Below are 20,941 nucleotides of genomic sequence, written 5' to 3' on the forward strand. Positions count from 1 at the left end.
CATTTTGTTGCAATTGTATGTCGTTGAATAGTGCGAAACACTATGGCGCTGTCCATGCAGTGAAAAATATGTCTTCTACCTGGTGATTTGCTTGTTTTATACATATCGCAGAGCTTCCAGACAGACTAAAACAACGAGGAAGCTGCATTTGTTTCATGCTGTCCAGTTTTATGGTTTCCTGAAAACAGCACCATGTCCGGATCAAATGTTTGGAACCGCACCCGAGAGAAATTAAGACGTTTTCCAGAATTGTTTGCACAATGTTCGGAAGAGGTAAGCATAGAAAGACTTAGTGATTATCATTGTCATCTATTAAAGTAACTTTTTAGGTTGCTGGATCATCACATAGAGTATTCTAGAAATAGTCCAATAATGTGTACTGCATTTAGAGTACAGTTCATGGGAGGGTGGTGACAAGGTGTAAAACGTCACCAGAATTAATGAATTCTTTTGATTCCACTAATTGTTATTTAGGCAGCTGTTTATGGCAAATGTGTGGCAGCTACCACAACAAGCAGACAGGAACTGAAGAAGGACCTTTGTGCTAAAGAATTTGCAGCACTGAAGACCTGCTTTGCAAATGCAGTAAGTGGCTAAATCTGATCCATACTTTCATTGCTAAATTGCCATTTTTTTAAAAAAGCTGACTTTGTTTCATTACAGGCCAAGAAAAAAGTCAAATGAATGGGGAAAGTTTGGTAGTCAAGATGTTAAATCTTAAATGATGCTGCAAGAGCAAAATGTTGACTGAATGAACTGCCTTGGAATAAGACTGTACACACTTCAATTTCTTATGCAAGCCTCAAATGTCTCTAAAATGTCATTTTAGTAAACTGCTTTGTACCATTTACCGGTAATTGTAGCCTTTATTATCATCAAATTACATATAAAAACAATCTCAATAGAAAAAAAACAGTCAGAAAATACATCTGTACAAAGACAATGATGTGTATTTACCAAAATATGACTGTATTTCTACAGCGGGAAACAACTAAACTGCTGTACAGAGATCATATGGGGATAAAGGTGCTATAGGGATTTCTTCAGTTGTGGGCTAAGAAACCTCATTATGGTTGTGATTAAAAAAAAAATCACAATTTAAGGAACATTATTACACATTTACAGTATTTACACAATTGAACAGATGAGAAAATGCAGAAAGGAAATGGAAAGAAATAAACATAAGGTCAACAGTGACTCACAATTTCTCAATACAATGTATTTTATATAAATATATGTATGTATGTATGTACATTTTAACCACCTAATAATTGATAATCTTCACTTCTCAGATGTGTGACAAAAATAAGTTAATATGTACAAGGTGTTCTTTTATAAGGACTTTGGGTTTTTTTCAAAGCTTAACAGGAAAAAAAAATCTTTGTAACAATTGTCTATTTATTTGGAGTCTGTGCAGGTAGGAGAGTAAAAGAGTTATTTCATCTCCTTATCCTCTGAGGTCTGCTTAATCTGCCGTGAGTGCACCATGGCCCCAGCTAGTAGCTTCTCCTCAAGCGCTACATGCAGGTCGTGGCCCCCGAGCTCCAGCAGGGGCTCCAGCCCATGCACAGCCCTGGGCACCGCGGGCCTCTCCAGAGCCCCCACAGCCCTGCGCCTTCTCTTTAGATCCACCTCTCCCTCGTCCCTCGCCATCTCGTGGGAGCCCTGAGGGTGAGCCTGGGCTTTGATGGCCCCGTCTTCCTCACCCTCTCCGGGGTCCGCCAGAGCAGCAACTTTCTCTTTGAGGTCTCGTCCTCCTTTCTTCAAAGCTTCGCCGTCTTCTCTCCGAGCCCCCTGTGCGGCGTTTTGGGCTTCCAGGTCTTGCTCCAGCTGGGCTAACCTCTCCTGCGCCTCCTTTTCTTTTCTCTCAACGATTTCATTGTCTGCTTTCTCCATCTCCTGCTGGCGTCTCTCCTCGGCGGCCTTCTCCTGTGCTAATTTCTCTTTTAGTGCCTTCTCTCGCTCCAGCTTCTCTCGCTTCTCCCTCTCCTGTCGCTCCTTTTCCACCCGAGCCTGTACCTCTTTCTCGATCTTTTCTTTCTCAAGTCTCTCCTGCTCTCTGGCCAGTTCTTCCTGTGCCTCTCTCTCCAGCTGTTCTTTTTCCAACTGGTCTCTTCCTGCTTTCTTCTCCGATTCCCGTTCTCTGGCCACCTTTTCCTTCATCTCCCGATCAAGCTGTTCCTGTTCTAGTCTGTCACGCTCTCTTTTGTTCATGTTCTCCTTTTCATCATCCAGCTCGTGTTCCTCATCTTTAAGCTGTACGTTTTGAGCTACAGGCTGATGAACCTCAGGTACTTTCCTCATTAAGGGTACTCCTCTCGCCCCCAGATCACTCTGCTGATGGGCTTCTGCTTTTGGGGCAACAATGTTGTTGTCTTTGTCAGCTGCTGCTTCAGCTAATTTGGCTACCTCCGCTCCCTTGTCCTCAACCCGAGCTTGATTCTGGACCACAGCATGAGGGTCAGCACCAGCAGCTTGTGGAACGCCGACTCCTGCTGCATTCTTGGGCTGCTTCACATCTGCGGCCAGGACGGACTCTCTAGGCTTTGCCGCTCCTCCTTCTGCCTCCTCGTCGTGTTCCTGGAGGCCTTTCTCCGGCTCGCCTGTGGTAGCATGATGATGAATGTACATCACGTTGCACAATTTGTGCGTGCATGAGTGCTGCATGAGTGCTGCATGAGTGCAAGGTAGCCTACATACCACCTGGCTGTTTTTGGTGTATTTCCTTGTGCTGCTCTTCTATGACCGCAAGAAGCTTCTCCTGCTGGTCAAGAAGTCTCTTCTGCTGCTCCTGCTGCTCCTTGATGACCTGAAGCAGGACTGCATGATCCAGCTGGCCCTCTACAGGGACAAGGACAGCGCCAAATATTCATGAGTCTAGTAAGGAAACCGTGGAAGCGAGGGACGAATGGCACTATCATGAAATTCTATTGTAAACACTCTTGTCTTTACCAGAATAATGCTCAGTTTTTAGTAGTATTAACTGAATATTTCCATAGGGGTGACTACATGATATAGAAGTGCATCTTATTTAGCAACAAGTGGCATAGTATGAAATAGGGCTCGGTATGATGCCAACTATTAAATTGATTGAGTGAGCATTATTTTTGTAAAGACAAACGTGAGTGGGATATCTAACACAAATCGATGCAAACATACCTCTAAACAAAAACTATGTTAGACAAAGTCTCACAAGTACTATATGAATGCTTACATTCATGAACACACAGAGATTATTGTGAATTAGAAACAAGGAGCGAGAGGGGCGTCATACCTGCGACCAGCTTTTTTATCACTGTGATCCGGCAGAGAAAAGAAGAGCAGAGGTAAAAATGTAGTAGGAGAAGAGAGAGCACCAGAATAATTAACAGAACAAGAAAGTGCCAAAAGAAAAAAAAAAAAAAAGCCAAGCGTGTATTCAGCAGCAGTGTTGTAGCGTTGTCCTGATACGATATTGATATCATATTACATAGGCCTCCATCTAAAATAGTGGTAGTGGTACTCCAATTCAAGGACTCGATTCCAGACTCCACCCCAGCGTGTTTATCCAGCAGCGGCGGGCTAGAGCACACGTAATCACAAAAACAGCATGTGCTAATCATGCAATAGAAGTATGTATTTTTGATATCCGTATCAAGCGATATTCAAGGCTGCAATATTGGTATCGGATGGGAAGCGAAAACGGGACTCCGTGTAAACCACACTGGTCTTAAAAAAAAAAAACTAACAAGCAAGAAAGGATCACAGCGATGATAAAAACAAGCAAAGTGAGATGAAAAATAGGACATTCTCCATGGCACTAGACATCATTTATCAATTTATGATGTGTATGTGAGTTGCTTGACTGCGACGTGTCTTAAAATGTATAAAATGTTTTAACATAATAAAAATATCTGAATTTTTATGTACACACAGATATTCAAATACTACAATCACTAGCCAAATATATACAATCACTAGCCACAACAATGGGTACTGCTGCCGTTGACTTTTTAAAAAGCTATATGACAAAGTCGCTACTCACCCTCCATCTTCTCATCTGCTGCATCTTTGCTGTCTGCAGCTGCAGCTTCTTCACCAGCAGGAGGCACTGAAATAACATCAAACAGAAGACAGGTTCACGTTACTGTGGTCACTTCTAGACTTGCAACACATCCATCACTCACGTTTCCCAGCAGCTTTGTCCGCTTTCTCTGCTTGCTCCCCTGCAGCCTGATTGGCGAGTGGTGCAAGGGGGTCTTTCACAGCATCGAGCTTCTCCACATCTTTTAAAGGGAGAGCATGCAGATTCTTCCCTGCTTCTTCAGCCACCTTCTCAAGCACTTCATTGGACTGCGCTTCACCTCCACCGAGGTCCACTTCCTCTTTCTTCACAACCACAATGACAGGCTTCTGCTTGTCTTGATCATTCTCCTCTTTTTTGCCTCCTATATCAATGGGAGGACCTGCACCTTGCACTACATCTTCTCTGTTCTCCTTCACGTCTGCCTTTTGCTTTTCCTCCTCCAGCTCTGCATTGTTCTTTCTCGTGTCTATCTGGACCTCATCATGAGGGATCGGTGGTTCGTGGCGGTGGGCCTCTCCCTCTGGCACAGCTACGCCTGCGTCAACACAAAAGGGTGATTTTCCATATCATTCAATTTAGAGGCAGTTCGTCTTCTGACCCCGGCTCAGGTTTTCTTACCAGCATCAGGGCGGTCCAACTGCACCTCTTCCTCCTTCTTGCTCTCAGGCAGTTCCACTGGTCCTTTAATCTGGAGGGCTTCCTCTTGCTCCCTCTTGTCAGGTTGCATCAAGTCCACTGCTTGGAGGTCAGGGTGGTCTATCTCTGCTGGCTTATTTGGAGCATTATCTACATACATATGTGCACACACACAGAAAATATGACATGACAACTCCTGTTGATTAGTGTGGAAAATGACTTTTAGTCAATACTACAATGTAATGTAATGTAAGAGGCGGGTGGGTGGAACTAAATGACTGTAAATGTTCCAATTAACGGTAGAGTCTCCTATATCGCTGACCCCCCCAACCAACGAATACTGACACAAACGGGGTGTAACTGATTTCCTGCAAAACTACCGAGTGAATAGGGGATGTGAAACCATCTGGACTGAACTAACATGCAGCTTTCTTTCTCGCCACTATTTCCTTTGTCTGCCAAAATAGTAGATGCAGTTTTCAGGGTTTTTTTTGCCACAGGAGGTACAGCGGGAAGGTGGGCGAAGACAACATTTGAGTTGGGGAGGGGGGGTGTCAAAGGAAATGAGGTAGGGGGGAAACCGCCTGCGTCTGAAGGGCATCAGTCTTGCTCCATCAATGTCAAGCTCTTAGAGATGCTCTCAAGATATTATCAAAGTGTTATCTTCTTGCCCTGACTGTCTCCCTATCAGTCACTCTGTTGAGCATGGAATGAAAAATAGCTTAGCTCTGTTTTGTTTTAGAGCCTTTATACAGGCTCATATTGATTAAATGGGTGTTTTAGACCTTTAAAGAAAATGTTAATTTAGTGAGAAGTTTGGATGACGATGCTTTCCTGCAGATAAATGTTTGGCGTGAAACATCGTCAGCCAGTGTTTCTGTCTTTACCGTGCAGCTCCATGATATCTGGTACTTGGAGATTGCTCTTGTCAGGTGCTGGAGGAGGAGGAGCTTGGACTTTGGTGCTGGGGTTCTGGGCTGAGATGGACAGGGTGGTGAAGGTACTGATGAGAAGAATGCCCAGACCTACACAAAGCACCAGCTATTGACAAATGAGCAAAAGGAGATATAGGTTATCAATGTCTTTATAAAATACGTAAAATTAAATAAGTGGAAGTGGAATTTCTTGAAACCTGAGCTATGACGCCGTTCTTCTGGATCTTCCTGTAGATGAGAGCGGGGCAAATGAAGCAGATGAGGCTGCCCATGGTGGCTCCAGTGAGACCCAAAATGGTTTCCACTAAGGAGACACAACACAGATATGTGTACTTTGTCCTGTACATCTAAAAAAGTGGATGACAATGATAAGAACTACAGTAATGCATAAAGGTGTCATAGCTAGCTTGATGTAAAATATTTAAGTATTCACTTTTGAGAGTCCAAAAAGTACACGCTGGCAAAGAGGCTTTGTTTCCTGTTGTGCTGTGTCATACTAAAAGCAGTTACCCTATCGCTAGCTCCATTCAAACTCGCTACCACCATTCATAATCAGCTGCCGCCCAGGCCCTTGCTCCGGGCTCGCATCCTTGGCACCCCCAGCTCCTGGCAGCAGAGCACACAGGCCCCCACCCCCCGTCTCTGTGGGATGAGTTGGCCTGGTTTCAGACCCGGAAAGCCATCGCTTATCCAGAGGACTGACACCATATTGTCTTTCTCAGATTTAGTGTCTGTTCTCCCAGGGGCCCTTACCGCCCTTCTCTACAGTCTATTAGTTTGATTAGATACACAAAGAATCAAGCGGTGCGTGTGTGTGTTTGTATTTGTGTGCGTCCAACCTATCAAAAGGTAAACAAAAAGTCCTCATAAAAAGAATTAATGCAACAAACTCAAAATGGTCCTATCTCTGTGAACATTTTGGAGGTGTGAGTGTGACCAACAGACGCGCAGTGTGTACGGGAAACCAATCAAAGTCCAAAAGACTAAGAGCCCCCTCTTTCATCCCCCTGTCTGCCCATCTGAAAGGAGATAAAAGTTAGAGCTCTGATTTAAAGACTGCGTTCCAGTGTGACAGTCACAGACTCATAAAGTCACATTCACACGCGTCGTAAAAGTAGCCCAAAGTGACTCCGCCCATACAAAGGAACACATGCACATTTGGAGACGTCCACTAAAAGAGCAGCATGGGCAATGAGGAAAAAAAAACAAAAAAAAAACAGGATGTACCATTGGGGATGAGAATGCCTCCCAACATAGTGCCAAACACGATGCTGAGGGTGATCATCTTGAAACGTAGAGGCGGCATGTATCCACCGGCAGCAAACGTCCCGTCTTTCTGCTGCAATGCACACCAGAACACAACAAAATATTATTTGATACACTCAAATGTAAATTCCCAAAATGTATAATAATAATACAGTACGCCAACCTGCATGCTACGTATATATCATAATCAGACACAGCCAACAGTGCATACTCTGTACTGCGTGGTGGACTTCGAAGCTCACCTGCTGTTCAAAGAGCATGGTGTTGATGGCCTGGCGACAAGGCAAGATCATCATCGGGAATCCGACGGCCACAGACATCATGAAGCCCACTCGGATCATCTCTGTCACCAAGTTGGAAGGGAAGTTCATCAACACGTTGCCCGCAATGTTCTCTGTGAAACTGACATAGCCGAAGAAGCCCACCTGGAAGAAGAACGCTTCCATGAGCATACCGTTCTCCAGATAAGACATCAATTAGGGTTACATTACATTCACTGTTGGTACAACATTGCTACGGCTAAGGTCTAAAAGAGACCACACTATATACTTTCACCTTTAGCCATGCTAGCAACAAATAATCCCTGCGTGATAAACACAGCCGGTGGACGAGTGCGTCTTCACTCACAGTGATGTAGAAGACGGTGACGACGTTGAGTGCCGAAGTGAAGATGGTGCTCATGCGTTTGACAGATGGCTCGTCCAGGCTGTCGTAGGTCGGCAGCACCTGCCTGTAAGAGACAAGCATACAACAGACTACAAACACCATCCCTACAACCGTCTGAGCACTGAGGCACGTTGCTGCATCCACGTGCCATCTGTGACGCCTTAAAGCCCAATTGAGTTTCATCTGGTTCATTTAGCCAATCTGATGTCACAAAATAGGGGCGGCACGGCGGTCTGGTGGTTAGTGCGCAGACCTCACAGCTAGGAGACCAGGGTTCGGTCCCCGCCCTCGGCCAACTCTGTGTGGAGTTTGCATGTTCTCCCCGTGCATGCGTGGGTTTTCTCCGGGTACTCCGGTTTCCTCCCACATTCCAAAAACATGCTAGGTTAATTGGCCACTCCAAATTGTCCATAGGTATGAATGCGAGTGTGAATGGTTGTTTGTCTATATGTGCCCTGTGATTGGCTGGCCACCAGTCCAGGGTGTACCCCGCCTCTCGCCCGAAGACAGCTGGGATAGGCTCCAGCACCCCCCGCGACCCTCGTGAGGAAAAAGCGGTAGAAAATGAATGAATGAATGAATGTCACAAAATAATTGAACAGTGTTAGATAGGCTCATCACATGGCTGCAGCAAGTTTGGTAGAGGTGCCTCAGTGTCTAAATTCCTCCATGGACATTATGTTTAATATTAGCAATTTATGATCACATATGTGCAACAACGCAAAGAAAAATATTGTTATTATTTGTAATGGATGCAACTTATGTAAAGGCAGTAGAGGGGGTGCATCATGTGAGGTGTGTGTGTTTGTGACAGGGAGTGGGATGACAATAGTGACAATAGTCAAGGCTATAATTCTGTCTTATTTTTCCACCATGACTCTCCGCTATGCACTATAAGAAATTGTTGGAGGGTGTGGTTGCATTAAAGAATGGATTTACAAGCTGATATTTAACACCATGCAGGTCCTGGCAGGTTTTAAAGCATTATAAACTTGGCCTCGCGGTCCTCGCTTTCCGGCACGCATGTGAAGAGACAGATGAGCAAAAGGCCATAACTTTCACTGTCTTTCTTCTTCGGTCTTATCCTGCCTCACATTTATACACTCTTTATGAGCAAGAACTGTCCTGTATGCCTGCTCCGTGTTTAATCCACAAACCATTACACCTCAATACCAAAGTTAATAAATACTGCAATAGGGAAATAAGGCATCTAACGGTGACTGGAAGTGCAGAATACTGTGTTTTTATTTTCTACAGGAACTAAAAATCTATTCATTTTGCCTTGAAACATAACTGAAGTGATCGTAACAGGTTTGAAAATCTTTTTCTGTATTTTTCTCAAGCTGCTGCACCTCCCCTGTCAAGGTGAAGTGCTCCTATAAAACTACTTCACTAAAACAACTGACGCATGTCAATGCTTCCGACATTATGGGAACAGTCTGTTCCAGTATGACACACTGGGATGAGGTGTAAAAGAACCCTATCAAACACCATCGGCGACGAGAATAGACATCTCGAGAGACCTTTGATAGGTTATAGCCGTGAAGGGAGAACTAATCAATAGATATACCATGTTCCTGTCGGTATAAAGGCCCGGTGTCTCAATACATTTGTCAATAGAGTGTCTTTGCCTTCAGCCAAAAACACAACAGGGCCAGCTCCCATTACGTCATAATGGCAGTGTTAAGTAATGATGTAACTGCAAGTAAACATGCTTCATGAATGTAATAAAACGTCAATGTGCTGAGAGCTATTTAATCAGTGTGTGAATACATCAGCGTGTGTTTGTGGGAGGACCGCAGTCCAGCACGTTGATTAGTGGTTTTGGCTTCAACCCGCCTGCCACCTAACGGCGCGGGATCTCCTTCCTCGCTTGGCCCTGACGGCGGGCCAACATATCATCTTGCCAAGTATCACTCAGCTGCCCTCACGGGACCTGGCGACCGGACACGGGTATACACACACACACACACACACACACACACAAGCAGGTTTTCTTGAGAAGCGTGTGCACACCCCACTTGCACACCAGTTTAGTTCTTAAAAGTCTTGTTCCAGTCCCAAATGACCTCACTCTCTTGTATTCATACACCCAAGCCCTTATGCCACCCAAACATCTTCACACATACAAATTTAGACCGTCACATGATCGCCACTAACCCAAAGTGAGGAGCAGAAAAGAAAAGAAGCAACCAAGCATGCAGATGGGTAAGGGATGTAAGGGATGAGGAAGTTCTGATTGAGCAGTTAAAATGTAATGATCATTTATGACAGTGTTAAGAAAAGTGGAGGAAAATATCGGTGAGTAACTCCCATTAAATATAATGCTTAACAGAAATACTCGGGGGTGTCCACGTGATCACAATAACGGCTGCTAACGAAAAGAGTAGGAGTGATGTCGGCCATGTGTATTTTTTTGTTAAATTCCAAAATACGGTGTAGCTCAGTGTAAAACCCGTCATGCACAAGTTTCCCGTAGTGGCACAGAACCGGACAAGTTTAGTACGACCAAGCCCATCGGGAAATGGTTAACAGAAAAGAAGACCAGCAAGTGTCAGTGATGGCTAAAGTCAGGCTTAATGATTAATTGAGCACCTCGAACATCGCTATATTATGCCTAGCTGCTACTACATGGTGGCTAAAACTATACACTTAATGCTGAAAATAAATAGGTCTGTTTTTCTCATACCTACTGTTACTAATTATTGTTCTCCGTATGAGTAATATCACTTCATCAAGTTTTTCTAATGTTGTAAACTACAAAATAATTAATGAAAGTATGTATGATTCATACTGATATCAGATTGATATCGCTATTGGTATCGCTGATATTCAAAGCTGCAATATTGATATCAGACCGGAAGTGAAAAAGTTGTATTGGGACACCCCTAATAAATACTGTATTGCTAACGTCTGCAGTGGAACTCTTCAAAGTTGAACATCTCAAAGTTGGACAATTGAAAAATAGGATTCAAACATCCACAGCAAACATGCTAACCACTCGTCCATTGAGCAGCCCTACTAAAAATCTACTAAAATTTGCCTCTCATTCAAACTCTCCACAGTGGCTCTGAGGAATCATGCAAGGGGACATGCATTCATTCAGGATTAAATGTAGTAATAAGATTAAAACTCCCTGCAGGAATTAGCCAAAGTGTGACCATCCATCCGGCGTAGGGACTACGGTCTAATGTCTCGCCGTCAGTGAGCTTGTGAGACGTTTTGTTTTAAAAGTACTGTCCTGTGCGGGAGTAGTACTTACGACTGACAGGCGAAGGCCATCCCACAGATGGGGAGACAGCGAAACACCCCCTCCCAGCGCACCACATTGACCTGCCCTAGCCACCAGCCACTGAGCAGCCCATGTCTGAATGAGGACAGCACCATCTAAGGGGAAGGAGTGGGCGTTGGGGTTACAGCACAAACCAAATAAAGACAGGATGAAGAGAAAGGGGGGGGGGGCTTCCATGCATGTGTATAAATCATGAATGAAGAGAGAGAACCAGAAAAGATGAGGACATGGCGACCCTATGCTATACGGAAACCTGCAAAATTTGCATGGCAGTGAAATAAAAATGAAATGCTACATTAAAAAAAAAGGAAGCAAATGAAAGGTTAATCTACGAAACAGCATTCTCCATGCAGGCTGCTCATCCTGAAGGTAATATTAAGGGATTGAAAATGATCATTTCAGTTGACTTTTAACACCGCTACTGCCATCCAAACAAACACACACACACACACACACATACAGGTGACAACGACTCCGACAAAAATCCAATTAAAGGTGAAAAATGAAGGGAAACTAGCAAGATGTTTAGGCATTGTGGGAGGATGTTTTACAGGGCGACGACGTTCAGGCTCCAAAAGTGGCACCTCCTCCACTTCCCTTCAACTGGTGGTGTAATATACTGGGGGTGGGTCCCAGGGTTTACTTACGGGTGACAGCAGAAGGTTGTGGCGATAATGGGCAGGCACTGTATGACGCCCTTCAAGCGCCACAGGTGAACCCGCTCCACCCAGGAGCCTGAGATTATGCCGTAGCGCAGGGACGACAACACTATCTACAGCATGAGCAGCAGGGAGAGCGATGAAAGAGAGGAGAGTTGAACGAATGGGTGCCAGACAGGGAGAGAGGGTAAAAAGTGCAAACGAGGGGAAAACAACACACACAAAAGGTAAAAAGAAAGAAAGAAAGAGCGGGAGGGATAAGAGAGGAGATTTGTGATTGTTAGAGGGTTCAGGGGTTCTGGGATGGATCTGCATCTATAACTTCTTCAGCCTGTTGACATGCCACAGAATTAAATCGACAGAATTACTATAATGCAATGTGAAGCCTGTGGAAGCAGGAGTAGATGTGAGTAGAAGACACACAAGTGAATCACAAAAGGCTGGAAATGGCTGCAGAATTCAAACATTTCAAAATATTTTACACAATAAAAATGCAATTTAAGAGGACAAAAAATGCACATTTTCTAATTGAGTAGCTCTGCTCTTAAGGAATAAAAAATGCAGCAATTGTTTTCAGTCACTTTGACATCACACAAGTCAGAAAATAACTGCGAACCACGGAACATATTAACGGTTATTCAGATAACTATAGCCTAAACAACATTACATAACTAGTTTACTTGCAGCTTGTAATCTGCAGAATTAGATTTTGGGGGGGGATTTGTGGTCCGTCTTTACAACGTGATGTTTACATTGTAAATTTCCAGTGGTACAGGAGTAATCGGAGTAGCAGTTAAGCACACAAGCCTAGAGCGTCCTTTCGTGGCTGTCAGTGTGGAAAAAAAACACCTATAAGTTGCTCTGGAGTATAAGTCAAATCAGACAAATTTAAATATTAGTCATAGACAATACAACTGAAAACACAACTCAGTTTATAAATGAAACTTTTAAGGGAGGAAACAAAATCCACTACAATTTTTCACACCAATGTAAGCCCATGCAGAACTAAAGTAAATATTATATAAATAATCTGTCAATAAAAAGAATTGAGTCTGAGAGAAAGCAGCTCGCTTACCGTGAACATGAAGAGGGTGTAGAACATGAGTGCCATGGCCGAGAAGGACTGAATGGAGGACATCATATTCCTCTGTAGACTCAGAGGGAGCACGATGAAGAGAGACACTGCGATCAGCAGTAGAATGCGAAAACTGCCCGTCACCTTTAAAAACAAATCATAGGAATTTATTTACTTAATTTTTCACATAAATTAATTTTGGTGATGCTTTTAAAAAGATGTCTCCAACCTGTAAACCCAACAGTTGAGCAAAGAAATTTGATCCCAAATCGGCAATGACCACATAGAAGGCAATACAAGTGCCCAACATCAAACCGATCATACTGCAATGACAATAAGGCATAAAATAGATATTATTATTATTGAGGGTTGACAATGTAGATGAATAATATTCACAATGGGTGTGAATGATGAAACTTGCCTGGTTTCCACCAGTGTTTTTCCTGGTTTGCCATAAGCGTGGAAGGCTGCAGAGACAGGAGTGATATTAGCCTGTGAACAAGGTGTGTGCAAACATGTGGCAATGTCTAAAAATAGCCTCTCGGTTTTGACACCAGCCATCAAAACACATCAAGAGTTGCACTAAAACACACTGAATCCACTACTGTTTCACTGTGTGTACTACACTACAACATAAATATCCCATTTGATATATTTAATATCTGTAATCAAGATCCCTTTTGTCTGAGGCAGTGGTGATGGTCTTCTTTCCAGAAAATACGTATCTTACCCAACCCAGCGTAGGTCCTTCTTTTGGTGTTGCTGGCGGTGTGAACCAGGAACATGCACGACTTGTGGGTCATCCAGGAGCAAAGGAACAAAAGGAGAGTTCCCAGTACAATCCCACACTGAGACAAAAACAGAGCAAAGGTTAAATAGACAACATGATTTTGCCTTTAATTGAATGATCATGACTATAATCAAAGAAGAAGCATAAAGATATAAGGACGTAGGGATTGTGTATGATGGGCAAAATTGCAAAAAACGTCCAGTTATTCACAATCCTTATGTGAAACTTTTCTGTGCATTATAACACGAGAAAACAAGTTAATATGAGCTAGCTAACGATGCACATCATTGTGATACACCTATTTTGACCTCTAAAAAAAGCTCTAACAACATTGCATGGTTTGATATACATGCTGTGACCATGCATTAACACTGATGATAACATGTCAAAGTTGCAATATCTTGCCGTATTTTGATGATTTAAAACACTACCCAAACTTATTTTCTCTGCGCATTGATACACATTCTTCTGCTAGTTCTGTCGACAACAACAGCAGCAACAACACTCATGATGTCCGCTCTTCTTGGGCTGGCTGTATCTTCCAGCACAAGACATGTGTTCCAGTCAAGTAAAACATGCTGACGACAAACAAGCATCTTGTTGAGTCTTTATAGCAAAATTGAGAGCTACGTATCCACTCTTCCATTGAGCGTTTATGGGTCGTGTTAGTCCGCCAGATAAAAATATGTTTTCATGTTAGCTAATTCAATAATAATAATATCGCTGAATGGTTAGTATAGAAGTCAGTTTTATAAATGCAAATGTGAGGAATATAGCGTCAAAATAGGTATTTCCCATGACATCCATTGTTAGCTTGTTGATATTAACTCGTTTTCTCAAGTTAGAATGCACAGAAAAGGAAAAAATATGTGTTCATCTTCCACATAAGGATTGTGAAGGATTTTTAAAAAAAATAAAGTGCCGTTCCCCTTTAAGTTGTTCCTCTGCTTAATTAGGCCTATTATTTGACCCTTGTGATACTAGAGTGATATTAGTTTCACATGATTAATTAACTCGCTGCCAAGTCAAACAATAATAATCACTGTTGTAAATATGGAGTAGTGTTTGCTTAGTTAAATCCCAAAAGGGGAACCACTCACACACGGTTTTGTTTCTTGGCAATTGTAAACTATATCTATCGTATTTATTGCATGAATGGAGTCATTTGAATAAAAAAAATGGCGACTGTGTCGCGGGGGCGAGCGGAAGGTTGACCTCCGCGCACTCGAGCAGAGCACTCACCTGTTTGAAGCAGAAGGGCATGGTGAGCACGCTGACGCCGACAATGCTGTTCACCACGTTCATGATGAGACCCCAGTTGGACGCCGTCATTTTGGACAGCCGAACGACTCTTTTCCCTGGGTAGGTAAATGTAAAACAACACGGGGGGGTTGCTTAAAAGTTGCAATGTCACCGTCTAATCACTGGTTCAACGCCGGGGTTCGTCTAAATTCCGGGGTTCTGCAACTCCTTCGCCTAGCAGTGACGTGGCGCTGTTGGGATAATACACAAAACAACTAAATGTACACGATGCATACCACGATATGCGTTTCCTGTATAGTACATTGACGTGTACTTCAACATTAGAATTAAAAACAAAATAGTTCAAACAATTAAAACGTCAAGATAACAACTTTACCGTTTGTAATTTCACCACGGCGTCGCCCCTGGTTATGTGATCATTTGTATTGTCGTGTCATTCATCAGTCAGTTTAGCTGAATAATAGTGGAAAAACACAAAAAGTATATATTGAGCCACGGATTTATAGCAACTCCGCCCGAAGTATTACATGTAATGCGAGGCGTGTTTTTTTTCCCTCCCTGTCCTCGTAACCAGGAAGTGATTGTAAACGAGGAAGGGGATGGACGAAGACAACACAGTTTGCAGGTTTCTACACCCTTAAACTAGCGGACGCCCTCTAGTGGCCATTTAGCGGTTGCACATTTGATTCTACTTCTGGTCTTCACTTTTGTTGTAAAAATATACAATAATTATTTGTCCTAGCCTGTCTGACTTATATTATACTTTATTATACTTTATATTATACTTAATTTTGAGAACTTATTCTACTTATTGGTTCCTATTTGTCCCAACATTTTAGTATTTTATTATTTTCATCTAGATATAACAGTATTTTCTAAACTTCCCTAAAGGTTTCATGTAGCCAACGGCATGTCGTTTGTCCGTATCATCAAATGTTTCAAGTACTTAGTTTTCTTCATTACTGCCTCAATAATCATTGTGTAACCCATTTAAATGTCGACCTCTGTCTAGGTTGTAAACAACTGGAATGAGCTACCGGAATGATTAAAGAGTTAAAGCTTCATCAGTTAATCACTGTAGTGATTTCATGTCTAAACACATTAAATAAATATAGAATTAGCACTTTTGATTATTAAATTGTGCTTTTTTTTTGCTGTTAAGGGATTTCAATATTATTATCTGACAAAGTACTCGACTACTTCCTCCACCGCTGACTGGCTTTGTAATCATAACATTAATGTATATACATGGATCCTGTTTTTCCAGCTTGCAGATTCCATTCAGGAAAAGGAAATAAGGGGGGGGGATGCAGAGGCTAAAGGTGAGAATAAAACAGAATACTTCGGTGACATCAGGAAATAAAATATGAAACAACCCCAGCTCCTTAAATGTTACTTGAAAAGGTTTGATGCCCTGTCTGATAGAAGGCTATTGTTTTGTTTGCTCAGACAATAGGAGTGTAGCTAATTTGACGCTATAGTCCTCACAAAAAAATGCTAACAGTGATCCATTTACATAAACGTAGATGGTTAGTATACTTGTATCATACAGCGAGTTAATATGAGCTAGCTAACAATGTACGCAATTGGGGTACACCACAAAAAAAAACAACACATTTATAGAAGTAGAGTCTTTTTTTGTGTCTCTATTTGACCACATTTCCCCCCTTTCCATGACTTGTATTATACACTGTTCTACATGGATACATAAATTAGATTAAACTGCCTTGTGACTATGTTTGTGTGTGTAAGAATGCATGTGTGTGTGTGTGATCAGAGATGTTAAGACAGGAAAGCCCTGCTCCTGGTGCACCAATGACCCCTTAAAATCAATGTGACAGACCAGTTGATTGGCTGGAGGGTCCTGTCTCTCTACCCCTAATCCTTCAAGGTAGGCCCTTGACCAGGCCTGCTGCGTTTAACCGTGTGAGCGCGCGTGCACGTCTGTGTGTGCATCGGTGCGCTTGAAATTTGTGTCTTTCTACACCTAAAACCTTCAGGACAGACCAAAAGCCACGAGTTGGGGTATTAGTGCAGTTACAGGGGTCGGGCCTGTGTGTGTACGTGTGCACATTCTTCACAGTACTCCAATGAAAAGTGCATAGTGAGTACCTATGTGTATTCCGTGAAGCGGTCATGTGTTTAGAAGTGGTAGTGTGTTATCGGGACGAGAGGCAAGGGGGCACATTTTAGGGCAGATTTGGACGGATAACCCACTTTGGGTGAAATTAGACACAGGCATCTGGATTTGACCCAGGGTCCTCGCTGTGACCCGCTAGGTCGCTCGGGGGTCACGGGGCACAAAGCAGAGCAGTGACCCCACACAGGTCAAGCATGCGGGTGGCTGAAAGGACGCCTTTGTGGGGCCTGGCATGCTCAGCATTTCCCATGAGCACCAGGGGACCGTGTCTGCCCAGGAAACGAGAGTGGAGAGGCGACGAGACAAGGTGTGTGTGTGCGTTTGTGTGCGCGTGTGTGGAAACCATAATGGATTTGTGTTTAGATTTCATCTTGCTTGATATGTGATTATCTCTGACAGGATGCCTTGATTTTTATTTGCTACCTTCCATGTGGTTGTGTTTGATTTTTCCGCATTCCGGGAAAAATTTTGTTTGTGTCTGTTGGAAACTTTGACACGCCAACTCGTGTTTTAATCCCATCCCAAATAATCACACACTCCTTGATGGTAGGGGAAAAACAAAGCCATCCGTGGTCCTTTTATACCCCTTCCAATCCAGATTCCCTTAGCGTCTAAAAAAAAAAAAAAAATCTTGTCGAGGACTTAATTCTTGCGTCTGTTGATGTGCCGGTGAGAGGGAGATGTGCTCCGATTTGCGGTTTGCCTGTGGTCGCCGCCTTGTGTACATCTGTTAGCGGCTCCTTAATGAGAGCGTGCACGTCGCCTCCAGTCCTTGTGTGTGGCCCTCAGAGAGGCAGAGAGGAGCCCTCTGCTCCAGTAATCACATTTAATTACACACCAGCATTAGACGGCCGATGAATAGGGTTTTTTAGACAGGCCTCTCACACTGGAATTGGCCGCATCCCGCCGAACATTGCCTACCTTTGTCCCGGCCTTCCCTTTATCTTCTATTAAGACTTTGTCATTCGACCATCAGCAAAGCACTACAGTCTAGCACTAACAACTGCTGGGCTAATGCTACACATTAAGAGCTGCAAGGTAACGGGGACAATAGACGTTTTCTTGGCTGAACGGCGTGTGTCGGCTCCATTAATGAGGCAAATGGACCACACATTAGACTCATCGGTAATCACATCACCCCAACATACCACATAAAGGCCCTACTGTAGATATAAAATCTTGCTAAGGTGAGGTTTATGATAATTAAAAAACTACTAAAGTGGAAGTGCAGAATCAGAGTGTGCATTGTGAAATTTTTTTTTTTTTTTTTAAAGATGGCGTGTGGCACTGAGAGAGACGCCAGGTCGCCATCTGTACACCACGTTCATTTCCGTGTTCATATCATCCTTTACATGCACAATTCTGTTCTCCCTGCAGATATAATGTACCTGACGTTTGGCCAACATATGGTTTACCTCTAACGTCAACAGATGAAACCGCGTGCATTCGCTTTATCAATGCTTGTGAAAACACCAAAAAAAACATACGTTTAACCTATTTAGTGACGCATCCTTTCCTCATTTGTCTTGCAGATTTCTGGCCTGTGCGTCAAGGATCAACTGGTATCGGCGGAAACCATCAACTCAACCAACAGGTATTCAATAGGATGTCATACAAAATATGACATACTACAGTAAACCTCGGATATATCGGATTCAATTGTTCCCACTGGTTTTGTCCGATATAAGCGAAATCCGTTATATGCGTATACCGGAAAATGTCCGTTTTACGCATATATCGGATTTATATTTATAAATCGGATTTTATCCGTTATAAAAAGGCACTTCCTTGACTATGTTTCCAATGTACCTGGACGCGCAGGCAACGCTGCAAACGCTGCAAATGACGTCGTATAGCGGCCTGTCACGATTCGGCGAATCGGAGCGCCACGATGCGGCCATCCGATATATGCGAGGGAAACTTAATGGAAATGCATTGGAACGGGACTGGAGATTTTGTCCGAAATAGGCGAAATCCGTTATTAAAAAATCCGATATATGCAATGAATTTTTATTGGAAATGCATTACAGAAAAATCGGTTCTTTTTTTATCTGTCCGTTGTGAGCGAATTTCCGATATATCCGAGGTTTACTGTATTTTTTTTCAGTTGTATCAGCATCATCGCACATCCGTTTCATTTTCATCCATGGCTTAAAAACTATGGTTATATTTCCAACTAGAAACGAGATCTCAGACCCTTACCTTACCTTAGAATCTTACTAAATACTTTTAAGAACTGACCTCTACATCACTTTGGCAGCAGAAAGGCCCTATTTTTTCTACAGTAAAACAACATTTAGCGATGGAAACCTTCCTCGTTTGCCCTCTGCCTGGCTGGCACACACACACACACACACACACACACACACACACACACACACACACACACACACACACACACACACACACACACACACACACACTGACCATAAATCCAGTTTGTTTTTCAAAGGCCAGACTCATAAAGAGAAGAGGTGACAGAGCAGCACTGATGGGTCAATACAACCCCTCTCACTACACACACACACACACACACACACACAAATGCACTCGCTTACTAGATGCATGTCCACATACACACACAAACACGTCAAATGCCAAATTTGCATGAGAACACACTGACTTTTATTCATATATGCTTATTTTCTACTTGCACACAAACATCCATGTGGTCAGTGTGTTGTGAATAGTCTGCTTGAGTGGAACAGAATGACTGTGGGGATTCGTGCTGGCTTTCCTCTATTAAATCTAGAAAACTTGCAATGTACGAGTGTGCCGAAGTTCCACAACCTGTGTGTGCATGTGTTAAAACTCCTGTTACTAATGATCTATTACTGCAATATCTGTGCCCCCTTTGTGTGTGTTTGTGCATTCGTGTTGTTTGCATGTGAGGGTGTCCATGTTGTCCGTGTGGGCGTGCAGCTGCGTGATCCAGCGCTTCCAATTTTTTTTTTTTTTTTTTTTTTTTGCAGTATGTAGGTTTTGGCACACAGAGGGTGGGAATTCCTTCACATTCAGATCAAGACAGAGGAAGGTCTCACTGGTGACTCCACACGGCTGCAAAGCTCTGACACAGGGGAGTGATAATTTATTGTCCTACTGGGCTGCAACTGAACGGGGACTGGGTAAAGTGGTGGAAATGGGGCGGCCTGCGTACAGTATCTCTCCCTGTAAATGACGCTCGCGTTCAAAACCCCATTTGAAATCATTCTATAGAGCAGGGGTCTCAAACTCAACTGGCCACTGGAGCTAGGATCCGGGCGAGACTGGGCTGCATCAGGTTTTCCAAAAAAAAAACAAAAAAAACGCATTTATTATAAACAGAAAAATGAATAAACTTTGCTTTGGTTTCGATTTTCTACAAGAAAAGCTCTGATAAAACATTCCACTGTTCTCAAATATCATAATTTTTATTTTTCTGCACAAAATAACATGAAAAATAAATAAACAAATCAAGAATAAAGAAAATCAATCAATCATTTATACTTTTTTTATTTACAACATATTGCGCAACTGCAGGGTCTTGAGACACATGCTAACTCATGCAAACTAGAGAGCTAGCGACCTAAACGGTAGCCTTCAAGTCATTTCCTTTCAACTTAAATAGCCAAAAACTTACCACTTCCACACGGATAGGGAGGATAACTATTAACAGTTATTTAACCTTTAACATGAACATGAATCAAACGTAATAATTTTTTCTGGGTACATGATACCATACAGCATCCATATCAAACTTGCGTGCCCCGCACTAACATTAAACTTTCATATCAAGGCGGGGGCCTCAAACTCGTGTCCTGCGGGCCACATTTGGCCCGCGGGCCGCATGTTTGAGATCCCTGCTATAAAGAGTTTTATACATGGATGACCAGACTCTCTCCGTAATAGTATTAAATGTGACCTATTCTATTTGATTTTGGCCCACTCATCTTTGCAGAATTGTTGTCATTCATATGTCATCCATATTGGAAGGTTTTCTAGAGTGAAGCGCCTTTTGAAGGTCATGCCACAGCATCTCAATAGGATTCAGATCAGGACTGTGATGAGGCCACTCCAAAGTCTTCATTTAGTTTTTCTTCAGAGGTGGACTTGCTGGTGTGTTTTTGGAACCCAAGTTGTTTTCAGCTCGAGGTCACAAACTGATAGAGTCCTT

General features: G+C 42.9%; 2 protein-coding genes and 1 long non-coding RNA gene across 6 annotated transcripts; 2 read left to right on the top strand and 1 right to left on the bottom strand.

Moving 5' to 3' along the window:
• The first annotated feature begins 1 nt into the window (after window position 1).
• ndufaf8 (NADH:ubiquinone oxidoreductase complex assembly factor 8) lies at window positions 2-2,003 on the top strand. Its single transcript, XM_058062116.1, has 3 exons — window positions 2-273; window positions 475-585; window positions 664-2,003. The coding sequence occupies exons 1-3, from the start codon at window positions 193-195 to the stop codon at window positions 682-684; spliced, it is 213 nt and encodes a 70-aa protein (XP_057918099.1). The 5' UTR covers window positions 2-192; the 3' UTR covers window positions 685-2,003.
• slc38a10 (solute carrier family 38 member 10) lies at window positions 833-15,239 on the bottom strand. Of its 4 annotated transcripts, none has more exons than XM_058062113.1 (18): window positions 15,025-15,239; window positions 14,628-14,878; window positions 13,326-13,443; window positions 13,017-13,062; window positions 12,825-12,918; window positions 12,596-12,739; window positions 10,832-10,956; window positions 7,531-7,633; window positions 7,146-7,328; window positions 6,865-6,976; window positions 5,835-5,941; window positions 5,590-5,743; window positions 4,685-4,852; window positions 4,167-4,601; window positions 4,025-4,090; window positions 3,275-3,295; window positions 2,701-2,841; window positions 833-2,603 (listed from the first exon to the last, which is right to left on the bottom strand). In XM_058062113.1, exons 2-18 carry the CDS (start codon window positions 14,715-14,717, stop codon window positions 1,435-1,437), a joined length of 3,276 nt encoding a protein of 1,091 aa, XP_057918096.1. In that variant the 5' UTR covers window positions 14,718-14,878; window positions 15,025-15,239; the 3' UTR covers window positions 833-1,434. The 4 variants fall into 4 exon arrangements, with proteins under 4 accessions (XP_057918096.1, XP_057918097.1, XP_057918095.1 ...); XM_058062114.1 differs by lacking the exon at window positions 10,832-10,956 and adding an exon at window positions 11,509-11,633 and having other exon boundaries at window positions 834-2,603; window positions 14,628-14,743; XM_058062112.1 differs by lacking the exon at window positions 10,832-10,956 and adding an exon at window positions 11,509-11,633 and having other exon boundaries at window positions 834-2,603.
• On the top strand, window positions 14,479-20,137 carry LOC131109771 (uncharacterized). Its single transcript, XR_009120784.1, has 3 exons — window positions 14,479-14,747; window positions 18,321-18,382; window positions 19,768-20,137. It is a non-coding gene; the product is annotated as an uncharacterized LOC131109771 (long non-coding RNA).
• Window positions 20,138-20,941: the final 804 nt, after the last annotated feature.

Source organism: Doryrhamphus excisus, chromosome 22 (genome assembly GCF_030265055.1).
Source record: "Doryrhamphus excisus isolate RoL2022-K1 chromosome 22, RoL_Dexc_1.0, whole genome shotgun sequence".
NCBI lineage: Eukaryota > Metazoa > Chordata > Actinopteri > Syngnathiformes > Syngnathidae > Doryrhamphus > Doryrhamphus excisus.

Excerpts from the sequence above, each read along its gene's own strand:
- ndufaf8 (XM_058062116.1), top strand. The coding sequence starts at position 193 with ATGTCCGGATCAAATGTTTGGAACCGCACCCGAGAGAAATTAAGACGT. Across the intron at positions 274-474 it reads TTGCACAATGTTCGGAAGAG|GCAGCTGTTTATGGCAAATG; the intron begins GTAAGCATAGAA and ends ATTGTTATTTAG. Across the intron at positions 586-663 it reads AGACCTGCTTTGCAAATGCA|GCCAAGAAAAAAGTCAAATG; the intron begins GTAAGTGGCTAA and ends GTTTCATTACAG.
- slc38a10 (XM_058062113.1), bottom strand. The coding sequence starts at position 14,717 with ATGACGGCGTCCAACTGGGGTCTCATCATGAACGTGGTGAACAGCATT. Across the intron at positions 6,977-7,145 it reads CCATGCTCTTTGAACAGCAG|CAGAAAGACGGGACGTTTGC; the intron begins GTGAGCTTCGAA and ends TGTGCATTGCAG. Across the intron at positions 4,091-4,166 it reads GGACAAAGCTGCTGGGAAAC|TGCCTCCTGCTGGTGAAGAA; the intron begins GTGAGTGATGGA and ends ATGTTATTTCAG.